Source organism: Cetorhinus maximus, chromosome 17, assembly GCF_964194155.1.
Source record: "Cetorhinus maximus chromosome 17, sCetMax3.hap1.1, whole genome shotgun sequence".
Taxonomy (NCBI): Eukaryota; Metazoa; Chordata; class Chondrichthyes; order Lamniformes; family Cetorhinidae; genus Cetorhinus; species Cetorhinus maximus.
Window position 1 is genome coordinate 84,148,042 of NC_135895.1, and position 12,942 is coordinate 84,160,983.

The 12,942-nt window shown below is 54.3% G+C and overlaps 1 protein-coding gene across 1 annotated transcript in view; it reads right to left on the bottom strand.

Annotated features, from left to right (window-relative positions):
* Positions 1 to 12,942, bottom strand: part of LOC144692696 (uncharacterized) — a 160,807-nt gene extending 147,865 nt beyond the window's left edge. The window contains 5 exon segments of the mRNA XM_078561787.1: positions 9,217 to 9,923; positions 10,007 to 10,528; positions 10,790 to 10,925; positions 11,323 to 11,795; positions 12,629 to 12,942. Of these exon segments, the coding sequence (XP_078417913.1) occupies positions 9,217 to 9,923; positions 10,007 to 10,528; positions 10,790 to 10,925; positions 11,323 to 11,795; positions 12,629 to 12,942 (2,152 nt within the window).

The following is a 12,942-nucleotide window of genomic DNA, read 5'->3' on the forward strand; positions in this document are numbered from 1 at the left end:
TATGAAGAAATTCCTCATCTCAGTCCTAAATAGCCTGCCCCTTATTCTGAGACTCTGTCCCCTGGTTCTAGATTCACCAGCCAGGAGGAATGTCCTATCTACTTCTACCCTGCCACGCCCTGGAAGTATTTTGTAAGTTTCAATGACATCACCTCTCATTCTCCTGAACTCTAGAGCATACTGGCCTAGTCTCCTCATTCTCCCCTCATAGGACAATCCTGCCATCCCAGGAATCAGTCTGGTGAATCTCTGTTGCACCCGCTCAATAGCAAATATATCCTTCCTTACATAAGGGGACAAAAACTGTACACAACACTCCAGTTGTGATCTCTATACAACTGCAGCAAGACATCTTTACTCGTGTACTCAAATCCTCTTGTGATGAAGGCCAACATACCATTACCTTCCTAATTTGCTTGCTGCACCTGCATGCTAACTTTTCACGACTCATGGACAAGGACATTCAGGTCCCTTTGGACATCACTTCCCAACCTCTCACCATTTGAGAAATACTCTGCCTTTCTGTTTCTTCTACCAAAGTGAATAACTTCACACTTATTCACAAAATATATTCCATCTGCCATGTTCTTGCCAATTCACTTAGCCTGTCCAAATCCCCTTGAAGCCTCTTTGCATCCTCCTCACAACTTGTGCTCCCACCTAGTTTCGTGTCTTCAGCAAGTTTGGAAATATTACATTTAAAAAATATTAAGAAACATTACGACACAAATGCAAGTTATTTCTTTCTTTTGCTAACGGCGAAACCAGGCCTCCACGTTATGCCCGAAACATAAGATGCTGCAGTTCCACATCACCATCACACGTCAATCCCAACACTCAGGGTGGAATTTTCCATACCCCACTGGCGTCGGGTACCATGGGGGGGGCATGAGCGGACAACATGTTGGGAAGGCCAAAGATCAGTTTCATGAAACCAGTTTGCATTGTCCGCTCTACCCATCAATGGTGGGTCGCATTTCCAGCCGCTGCATGTCAGGAATTTCATTGCAATACATCTGCATATCATTATCAGCCCAGCCTGCCAGAATCATTCTCCAACGCTGGATCATCCAAGCACATTGGCATGATTGCATGCCAACGTGTTTCACAAGCATTTATAAGGCGTGCACCAGGCGAGCTGCACTTTGAGGGGAACTTGGAGGTGGGTGCACAGTAACGTTGTGCTGGGCTCACAAGCGATGTCTGTTGCACTGCAAGGTTGAGGTGCTGCGCATTCAGGCGAGGGCACAGGCAAGTTGCATTTTCCTGGCTGGCTTGCAGTGCGGTGCCTGGGCAAGGGCTGCCCTGCGGTTGAAGCGAGTTTGGGGGGCACAAGGGCTGCACTGTGGTTGAGGCGATTTGGGGGGGTGGGGGCAAGGCTGCACTGCGGTTGAGGTGAGTTTGCGGGGGCAACGGCTTCACTGCAGTTGAAGCGATTTGGCGGGGCAAAGGGTGCACTGCAGTTAAGGCAAGTTGAGAGGGGCAAGGGCTAGACTGTTGTTGAGGTGAGTTGGAGGAGGGAAAGGACTCCACTGCAGTGGATGATAGTGCACAACCATATACGGTGTGGGTGTGTGTGTGTGTGTGTGTGGGGGGGAGGGGTAGGGGTGGGGGGAAGTGTCTACACATTAGGGAAATCTTGAATAAAGTGACAGCTCTTTAGCTTGCAGCTAAACAGCTGCAGCTGAGACAGTTCAGACACAGCCACATTGATATGCTTGGATTCGGGCCTCTAGCCTATCTGCCCACGCAAGTAACGTATAGGCCTGAAAGTGCTACCAAATGCTCCGAAACCTTTCACTGCTCGGGCACAGACTGCAAACTAATGAGCATTTTAGTGGACTGCAGAACAGTTGGACAACTGGGCAGGTTGTACAATCTCCTTGCTAAAGCTGGCCATGGAGCAGTCACTGGTGGAGGTGCTCACAGCCCCTTGCAATGTCATCATCCCGGTTTGGACCAGTCTCCCCCATGGTTCAAACTAACAGTGCAGCCTTGCAGTGCGGGTTAGCAGAATGTCTGCGCCTGAGCTGAGAGCACAACATGCAGTCCAATGGGCAAGGCTGCCGCCAATTGGTCAGGTGGAATGTGGCGGAGGTGGCTGGGATTTCGGGCAGCCATGCGGCGCACTAAACTCTGGCCATCGAAATGGTGGCCAGCACTCTCCGGGATGTATTAAGGGGCCTGGACACTTAACCAAGACATGTTCTTAGTACACCCAAGCTAACCCACGCATCTCTCTCTTTTATCCTGCAGGAGGAGTACATCAGGAGCATGGAGCCTGGTGACCTAGCTGTATGCCCCATGGCTTACAGAGAGCGGAGATGAAGGTGAAGACAGCAATGGAGGTGCCTGGCTGAGCAGATGGAGGAGCAGCACCCTCAGGAAGAAGGGACAGCTAAGGCTCCTATGCATGCCGCAGTAGAGCCACAGCAAGCTGTCGCTGGCCGGTGCCTAGCTATAGATGCAGCCTATCATTCCTGTAGATGACCGAGAACCTGTGTCACTGAAGGTTGTGCATGTCTAGGGAGCTGGTCACATCTGCCAGTTACTGCAGGATTTGGAACCATGGGGACATGGAGGGCATCCACCACCAGTGGCCCTGAAAGTGACAGCGGCGCTCAATTTTTACACCAGTGGCTCCTTTCAGGGCCCCACAGGTGACCTCTGTGGGATGTCACAAGCCTCCAAACACAAATACATCCATGAGGTCACGGATGCCATCTTCATGAGGGCACACAATTTGGTACATTTTGCCTGGGACCAGGAAAGCCAGGAAGCAAAACCGCTAGGATTGGCCCAAATCTCAGGTTTCCCATAGGTGCAGGGTGCAATTGACTGCACTCACATGACGCTCAGATCTCCATGGCAACAAGCGGCCAACTATGTCAACCGCAAGGGTTTCCATTGGCTGAATGTTCAGTTGGTTTGCGACCACCACAAAGCATCCTGCAGGTCTGTGCACAGTTCCCAGGGAGTGTCCATGACTCCTACATTCTTAACAGGTCTCAGATCCCTGACAACTTCCAGAGCCCAGAGAGCTGCAGGGTTGGCACCTCGGGGACAGGGGCTGCCCACAGAGGACATGGCTGATGACACCCGTGCAGCGGCCTCAGACTGCAGCAGAGAGAAGGTCCATCAAGGCTCATGCTACAACTCGCACCTTGGTGGAGCAAACCATCGGAATGTTGAAAATGAGGTTCTGGTGCCTGGACCGGCCTGGTAGAGCCCTACAATATAGTCCACAGAGGGTGTCAAGCATTGTCATTGCCTGCTGCACACTGCAACGGGGAGAGGAGCTGGCTGAGGAGGAGATGGAGGAGCTCCAAATCTTCCCTGATGAGGAGGATGTCGATGGGGATGCGGGTGTGATGGCCTTTTGTTGTGTGTCCGCTTGCCCTCCATAAATACAGATGGAGAGACAATAAGCAGAACACCTGCCAGGCCAGATGATAAGTATGCCTGGCACGTGTGGTGGTGAGTGGTGCCATGGACAGGGTGAGGACAATGAAGGTGTGTGTGAGAGAGTGAATTGTGAGTAAGATCCCTGTGGATGTGTGATGGATTTGTGAGTGTGTGAGTTGAGACTGATGAGGAAAGTGACTTACCCTGATGGACTGGAGGAGGTCATTCATTCTCTTTCGGCACTGGGTGGTTGTCTCCTTTTGCAGGGCATTGGCATTGACCACCACTGTCATCACCTCTCAAGCTGGGTTGGTGATGTTGCTGCCCATCCTGAGGGGGTGGAGGACATCAAGGCGGGCCTTCACAGCATCCAAAATGCATTCCAGGGATGCGTCAGTGAATTAGGGGGCTGCAGTCTTCTTGCCTTTCGGGGCCATGTCTTCTGTGCAGCAGTCATGGGCTGGAAGCACTGAGAGGTGTGCGCGTGGCTGCACTTTAAATATGATGTGCGATGCGATAAAGCGGCGAGGTGACACTGTGGCGGGCAGATGAGAGCACACCTGCCAGCGAAGCGGAGTGTTTCCGAGGCACGCATAATTAATGAGGCTGGATTGGGATGATACGGCGTGAAAACCCGCCATTGAGGCCGGCGGGTAAAACGTTCTTTTTCCTGCCCACTACTGCACTTAGTGCAAATCTGGGGCCATTCCACTCTCAGTGTAGAGAAGGCAAGGCCCCGTGATTCCTGCCCGTGCAACTCTCTTTATGGCTGTCATGTCACGCAAAGTGATTGTTTTCTATTCGTTCATGGGAACGAATTCATGAGAACGGTTCATGACTAGGCCAGCGTTTATTGCCTACCCCTAATTTAATGCAGCGCAATGTATTGCTCCGCAGGAGAGAGGTCAAAAATACAACGGCCATAATGTTCATCTCTCACACAATTTCTCACTAAGAGATAGAACACCAAAATACATGCATCCTTCTAATCTTAATTATTCTCTGCAGCACTTGTCTTGCTTACAGATTTTTTTTATCTGGTTGTGAGAGGATGCAGATCATTGTGGTGTCCTATGGGAATCCTACTGGAGAGGGGTTAGACTAAACTGCCATGACTCATCCCTGGGTGGGTTTTCAGCACAAGCTTAACATTGATGTGACACGATCTTCACTCCTCTCACCCACACCTCCGTGGCAGAATAAATCCATAGTTGACTAGGGTCCGATCAGATTGAAAAGGAGGGAGAGTCCCTGAAAGAGGCTGTAGTGCAAATTCAATGCTTGTGTGCTCGGTGTTGGTCAGTGGGCTGAAGCTGTTTGCAGCCTTGAGCCCAGTATTGTTGATAAAGTAAGTAGATGATACCTGAACTGGGGACTTTTATTCACATGGATCTGCCACAAAATATAGCTTAGGGCACTGCACAGAATTTCTTCTGCTTCACAGATCTCATTACCTCTTAGTTCTGAAATCTGCTAAGTGCAATGACAGGCCGTCTACACATCTGCCTGAAAAGAACACACACAATGTTACCTAGACAATGGGGATTAACTTCTGCTAAGGCCATTTATATTGAGAAGAAAATTAAACTGTACTCTGCTGGTTACTGGGTGAGATGTGATTCTGCATCAACAAAGATGCACTTTGCTAGTTAAAGAGAATTATGAAAATTGATATTTAGCATTGCATTGCTTCTGCTGTGATTATATGGGTCAGGGAGAGATCAGCTGTATTTTGGCGCAGCATCTGATGCACTACACATAAAGGGACTTGTAAAAATCTAGGACTAAGCAATCCTCCAGGCGAGAGTCTAAACAGAGTCCAGGGTCATTGCAAGATCATCAAAACTGAGCATCTATCTCCCAGTGCAGAGGCAAAGAAAGTCTCGAAATTGGGGCTATAGTGAGTTCAGAATTTAATGTACAAATTCCAGATGGCGATATAATAAGATCTTTGGAATTGCAGTGTAGACTTTAGAAATTAATTGATCATTGACAATCAAGTATTACTCTCTGGATGTGACACCCTTTTACTGGCCTGACAGGGAGTCTGTTCACTGGCTGCAACATTCCAGTGTCAGCCAGAGCATTCGCTAAGTTAACTCAAGAAAGGAAGAAAAGCAAATGAACGTGGAGTAAGATAACACCTTTCATGTCCTCAGAATATCCCAGAGACCTTCACAGCTAGTCACTATTTTATTGTAACCAAATGCAGGAGCTCCTGTGCCCACATCATAGAGGCCATTAACCAGTTACTTTGTTGGTTGAGGATTTAATGTTGGCCTGGACACTGGGAGAGCTCCACTCTGCTTCTTTGAATAGTGCCATGGGATCTTTCCCGCCCACCTGAGGACCCAGGGGCCTGGGTTTAACATATCCAAAAGATGGCACCTTCATCAATGCAGCACTCCTTCAGGACTGCACTGGACTGTTAGCCTGGATTACCTCCTGGATCTAAAAAAAACAAACACTGGCAATATTCAGCAGGCTGATCTGCGTCTGGAGGATAGATTCATGTGGCAGGAGGTCTTCCTCATCAAAGGTGGCAAATTTCAGCTGGGGAAGCCTCTTTGTAATGATAGGCATGGCTCAGGGGGTAGCACTTTTGCCCTTAGTTAGGAAGTTCTAGGTTCAAATCCCACTCCAGAACCTAGAGAGCAGAATCTAGGCTGATGCCTCAGTTCAGTGCTGAGTGAGTGCTGCACTGTCGGAGGTGCTGTCTTTCAGATGTGATGTTAAACCAAGGACACTTCTGCTCTCTCAGGTGGATGTTAAAGATTCCTGACACTATTCTGAAGAAGCATAAGGGAGTTCTCCCTGGTGTTCTGGCTAATATTTATCCCTCATTCAACATCACTAAATCAAATGATCTTATAATTTATTTCATTGCTGCTTTTGGGAGTTTGCTGTGTGCAAATTGGCTGCTGCATTTCCTCCAACAGAGATTACACTTCAGAAAAATTTAATTGTCTGGATAGTGTTTTGGACATCCTGAGATTATAAATGGTGCTGTAGAAATGAAAGTCTATCTTTCCTTCTTGTGAAGATGGAGAAAGCAGGGAGGAGAATGAATGACATAATGGAATAGTGAGAGCTCTAGAGTTGAATTTTGTACTGAGAATCCCAGATGAAAGGGCCAAGACCCATAGAGCAGGCCAGCAGTAAAGGTTTTAAGTAATGGGAGAGAGGATCAAATAAATAAGGATGTAGAGATTAATTAATATCAGGCTTGTGGTTTAAAAGTGTGCAGATTGTAGGTGGGAGGAAAGGTGATCAGGGTTACTCAGTTATGGGAGACCGGGCGAGAATGGGTTAAAGTCAGAGATGGTGGGGAGTCATAATCTCAACACAATGAGGATCTGAGGAGATTGTGTAGTGGCTGCCTGAGATGGAAGTGTGAGGTTATCCTCTGAGAAATTTGAATATTTTCTAAATGGTAAGAGACTAGAAACTTTGATGGACCAAAGGTGGACAAATCAGTAAAACACAGATAAACCATGTAATCAGAAAAGCAAACGGAAATTTGCCCTTTATCTCAGTGGGGCTGAAACACAATAAGGAGCAAGCTAGGTTTGAATCAGCCTTCATCAAATGCCATCCAGAGTATTGTCTTCAACTTTGGGCACCATCCCTCAGGATGGATACATTGCCCTCAGAGTGGGTGAAGTGCAGATTCATTAGAATGATTCCAGGTTGAAATAAGGACAGGTTGTATAAAATTGCCTTGCGCTCCCTTGTGTTTAGAACTTTGAGGATGATCTAACTGAGGTGCTGAAAACGTTAAAGAGGTGCGATTGGGCTGATGGAGGTGGAGAGGACAAAGGTGCACAATCTCAAAATCTGAGCTTGGCTGTTCAAAAGCCAAAGCAGGGGGCATTTTTTCACGCTAAAGGCGGTGGAAACCTGCAATTCTTTCTCCCAGAGGCTCGCTGGACCAATTGGGATTTTGAAGTCTGAGATCGGCAGATCATTGTTAGGTCAGAATATCAAGAGGAAAGGAGCAAAAACAGGTAAATGGCGTTGACATCAGTTAGCCATGAGCATCATGATGCTTGTGTTTGAATTTGATCTTTTTCAAAGTGCAGTGAGTAGGTTCTATATATTCAGAGACTGAGATTCAGCGTGCATTATTGACAATGATTTACAGAACCAATGGGAGATAAGTGCTACTTGGTGAATAACATTTCCCAGCAGCTTATCCAAGGGGGACTCTCCTACCAGGAATTCCAAATTAGGTGAGACTCAGGCTGTCAAGAGCAGAAAAAAACGCCCATTGAGCCTTTCTGTTTGAATGGTCTGCACACCTGACAATCAACATAGATTCTCCTCAATCTGTTTCATTGGCTGTGGGGGAAGGATAGAAAGGGCATCGGGGCGAGGAGAGTGGAAACAAAGGTCGGGACTTTCTGCTTTGGGCTGGAGTCCGGCAGCGGGAGTGGGAAGCCGGTGGGGCTCTCGCTTGAGTGCTGGCTGTGTGAGCACATCGAATTGTGCCCTGTTCACCTCATTAATTATGCAGGCAGGAGGGTTACATCGCATCGTGTGGCGGGCAGACAGGAAGTCACACGCCCCGCCGCCATGTCTGGGCACCATATTTAAAAGACAACCGGATAGCAAGTGATTCATCGTGCCAGGAGTCCAGGGCCTAGACATGGACCAGGATTTTCCGGCCCCTCCCGCCCGGCGGGATATTACGACCCTGCCGAATTGAATGAGGATTTAAATGGTTTGCCGCATCCGCTGGGAGGAGACACGCTGTAAAATCCTGGCTATGGCTTCCAGGATGTAGCTCCACCGGCCACATGGTTCAATGAGGCCTCACTGGAGACTCACCGCCGGTCCTCTTTCCCAGGGATGGGAGCAGGAGGCCCACCCGCCTCACCACACCGGCCTGGGAGGAGGTGGCCAAGGTGGTCAGTGAGACAGGGGTGCAGGGGAGGAGCGCCCTGCAGTGCAGGAAACGCACGAGCGATTAAATCTGCACCGCCAGAGTGAGTGAGCCCTCTACTCTCTCTAATCACCACGCCAGTCTCCGAAACAGGCATGGGACGTGGACATCAATGGCAAGGCCGGCATCTGTGCTGCCCACCCCTAAGAGCCCTTCATTAGGTGCTGGGGCACTGCCTCTTTGCCCCACTGCAGCCCATGTGGCCTGTTGATTGGGAGGCAACTGCGGGTTGCTGACCCAGCCACACTGAAGTCACAGCTCTTTGTGGCGGGTGGGGAGGGGTTGGAGTCGAAGGCAACCTGCAGATGCTGCTGATCCCAAGACTTTGTTGCCCTTGTCCTTCTAGTTGCTAGAGCTCGCAGGTCTGGAGGGGGTTGCCAAAGTACCCTTGGCGACTAGCAGCAGTGCAACTATCACATAGCACACAGAGCTGCCAATGGGTCAGTGTGGAGGGACTGAACGCTGAGGGTGCTGGATGGGGTGTCAGTCAAGCAACCTGCTTTGTCCTGGATGGTGTCCGGATTCCTGAGTAATGTTAGAGCTACACTTATCCACAAGCGGACAGTATTTCCTCAAACTCCTCACTTGTCCCAAGCGCCAGCCCTAGCCCCAGCCCCAGCTCCAGCCCCAGCTCCAATTCCAGCTCCAGCTCCAGCCCCAGCCCCAGCCCCAGCCCCAGCTCCAGCTCCAGCCCCAGCCCCAGCTCCAGCTCCAGCCCCAGCCCCAGCCCCAGCCCCAGCTCCATCTCCAGCTCCAATTCCAGCCCCAGCCCCAGCTCCATCTCCAGCCCCAGCACCAGCTCCAGCTCCAGCTCCAATTCCAGCTCCAGCTCCAGCTCCAGCTCCAATTCCAGCTCCAGCTCCAGCTCCAGCTGGGGCTCGGGATGGGATTGGAGCTGGAGATGGAGCTGGAGCTCTGGCTTGAGCTGGAGCTGGAGCTGGAGCTGGAGCTGGGGCTGGGGCTGGGGCTGGGGCTGGAGCTGGAGCTGGGGCTGAGGCTGGGGCTGGAGCTGGAGCTGGAGCTGGGGCATCAGCTGGAGCTCGAACTGGGACTGCGCCTTGCGCTGGGGCTGGAGCTTGTGCTGGAGCTGGGGATAGAGCTGGAGGTGGAGCTGGGGCTGGAGTTGGAGCTGGAGCTGGAGGTGGGGCTGGGGCTGGGGCTGGAGCTGGAGCTGGAGCTGGGGTCAGGGATGGAGCTGGAGGAGGAGCTGAAACTGGGGCTGGGACTGGAGCTGGAGCTGGGGCTGGAGCTGAGGCTGGGGCTGGGGCTGGAGCTGGAGCTGGAGCTGGGGCTGGGGCTGGGGCTGGGGCTGGGGCTGGAGCTGAGGCTGGGGCTGGGGCTGGGGCTGGAGCTGGAGCTGGGGCTGGGGCTGGGACTGGAGCTGGGGTCAGGGTTGGAGCTGGAGGAGGAGCTGAAACTGGGGCTGGGACTGGAGCTGGAGCCGGGGCTGGAGCTGAGGCTGGGGCTGGGGCTGGAGCTGGAGCTGGAGCTGGGGCTGGGGCTGGAGCTGGAGCTGGAGCTGGGGCTGGGGCTGGAGCTGGAGCTGGAGCTGGGGCTGGAGCTGGGGCTGGAGCTGGATTTCGGGGTGGAGCTGAAGCTGGGGCTGGGGCTGGATCTGGGGATGGGAATGGAGCAGGGGCCAGTGCTGGAGGTGGCATTGGGCTGGGGCTGGAGCTGGAGCTGGAAATGACGCTGGGGCTGGAACTGAGGCTGAAGGTGGAGCTGGAACTGGAGAAGGGGCTGGAGTTTGGGCTGGGGCCGGAGCTGGGGCTGGAGGTGGAGCTTGAGCTGGGGCTGGGGTTAGGGCTGGAGCTGGGGCTGGGGCTGAGAATGGATCTCTGGCTGGGGCTGGAGCTAGAGGTAGTTCTGCAGCTGGAGCTGGAACTGGGACTGGAGCTGGAGCTGGGGATGGAATTGGAGCTGGAACTGGAGTTGGGGCTGGGACTGGAGCTGGAGCTGGAGCTGTGGCTGGAGCTGAGGCTGGAACTTGGGCTTGAGCTGGAGCTGGAGGTGGAGCTGGGGATCGAACTTGAGCTGGGGTTCGAGCTGTGCCTGTGGCAGGAGCTGGGGCTGGGGCTGGGAATGGAGCTGGAGCTGGGCCAGTGCCTGGGGCTGGATCTGGAGCTGGAGCTGGTGCTGGGGCTGTAGCAGGAGCTGGGGCTGGAGCTGGAGCTGGTGCTGGGGCTGTAGCAGGAGCTGGGCTGGGGCTGGAGCTGCGGCTGGAGATGGAGCTAGAGCTGAAGGTGTGGTTGGAGCTGGAAATGGGGATGGGGCTGGAGCTGGAGCTGGCGCTGGATCTGGGGTTTGAGCTGGACCTGGAATGGAGATGGAGCTGGGGTTGGAGCTGGAGCTGGGGATGGGAATGGAGCAGGGGCCAGTGCTGGAGGTGGCATTGGGCTGGGGCTGGAGCTGGAGTTGGAGCTGAGGATCGAGCTGTGCCTCGGGCTGGAGCTGGAGCTTGAGCCGGGGCTGGGGTTAGGGCTGGAGCTAGAGGTAGATCTGCAGCTGGAGCTGGAACTGGGACTGGAGCTGGAGCTGGGGCTGGGGGTGGAGCAGGAGGTGGAGCTGGGTGGAGCTGGAGCTGGAGTTGGGGCTGGGACTGGAGCTGGTACAGAGGATGGAGTTGGAGCTGGAGCTGGATATGGAGCTGAGGCTGGAACTGGGGGTTGGGCTGTAGCTGGGGCTGGAGCTTGGGCTTGAGCTGGAGCTGTGGCTAGAGCTGGGGGTTGGGCTGGTTCTGGAGCTGGAGCTGGAGGTAGAGCTGGGGATCGAACTTGAGCTGGGGTTAGGGCTGGAGCTGGGGTTCGAGCTGTGCCTGTGGCAGGAGCTGGGGCTGGAGGTGTGCCAGTGCCTGGGGCTGGGGCTGGGGCTGGAGCTGGAGCTGGGTCAGTGCCTGGTTCTGGATCTGGAGCTGGAGCAAGAGCTGGAGCTGGAGCAAGAGCTGGAGCTGGAGCAGGAGCTGGATCTGGAGCAGGAGCTGGAGCTGGAGCTGGAGCAGGAGCTGGAGCTGGGGTTGGAGATGGGATTGGAGCTGGGGCTGGAGCTGGAGCTGGGCCAGTGCCTGGGTCTGGATCTGGGGCTGGAGCTGGTGCTGGGGCTGGGGCTGGAGCTGGAACTGGGGCTGGAGCAGGAGCTGGGGCTGGGGCTGGAGCTGGGGCTGGAACTGGAACTGGGGCTGGAGCAGGAGCTGGAGCTGGAGCAAGAGCTGGAGCTGGAGCAAGAGCTGGAACTGGAGCTGGGGTTGGAGATGGGACTGGAGATAGAGCTGGTGCTGGGGCTGGAGCTGTAGCTGGGGCTGGAGCGGGGGATGGAGCTGGAGCTGGTGCTGGGGCCGGCACTGGGGCGGGGGCTGTGCCTGAAGCTACAGCTGGAGCTGGAGCTGGAGCAGGATGTGGAGCTGGGGATGGAGCTGAGGCTGAATATAGAGGTTGGGCTGGAGCTGGAGCTGGAACAGGAGCTGGGGCTGGCTCAAGTTCCAGTTCCAGTCCCAGCTCTAGCACCAGCTCCAACCCCAGCCCCAACCCCAGCTCCAGCCTCAGCTCCAGCCTCAGCTCCACTCCCAGCTCCAGCTCCAACACCCGCTCCAGCTCCAGCCCCAGCCCCAGCCTTAACTCCAGCCCTTTCCCCAGCTCCAGCCCCAGCCCCAGCCTCAGGTACAGCCCCAGTTCCAGCTCCACCTCCAGCCCCGTTCCAGACCCAGCGCCATTTCCAGTTCCAGCTCCACCTCCAGCCCCGTTCCAGACCCAGCGCCATTTCCAGCTCCAGCTCCAGCTCCATTTCCAGCTCCAGCTCCAGCTGCAGCTCCAGCTCCAGCTCCATTTCCAGCTCCAGCTCCAACTCCAGCCCAAGCTCCAGCTCCAACCCCAGCTCAAGTCCCAGCTCCATCTCCATCCCCAGCTCCAGCTCCAGTTCCTGTTCCAATTCCATCTCCAATTCCAGCCCCAGCTCTAGCTCCAGCCCCAACTACATCCCCAGCCCCAGCTCCAGCTCCAGCACCAGTCACAGACCCAGTTCGAGCCTCAGACCCTGTTCCAGCTGCAGCTCCAAATCCAGCCCCACCTCCAGCTCCAGACCCAGACCCAGCCTCAGCTCCAGCTCCAGCCCCAATTCCTGCTCCAGACACAGCTTCAGCTCCAGCTCCAGCTCCAGCTCCAGCTCCAGCCCCAGCGTCAATTCCAGCTGCTCCTCCAGCCCTTGCCCCATCCCCAGTTCCAGCTCCTTCTCCACTCAACTTCGAGCCCTACACCCTGCTGCAGCCGTAGCCTCAGCCTCAGGTACAGCCCCAGTTCCAGCTCCACGTCCAGCCCCATTTCCAGCCGCAGCCGCAGCCCCAGTGCCATTTCCAGCTCCAGCCCCAGCTCCAGCTCCGACAGCAGCTCGAGGTCCATCCCCAGCTCCAGATCCAGCCCCATCCCCAGCTCCAGCTCCAGCTCCAGCCCCGGCTCCAGCTCCAACTCAAGCCTCACCTCAAGTTCCAGTTGCAGTCCCAGCTCCAGTCCCAGTTCCAACCCGAGCTCCAGCCTCAACTCCACCTCCAGTCCCAACACCAGCTCCAGCCCCAGGTCCAGTTCCGGCCCCAACTCCAGCCCCAT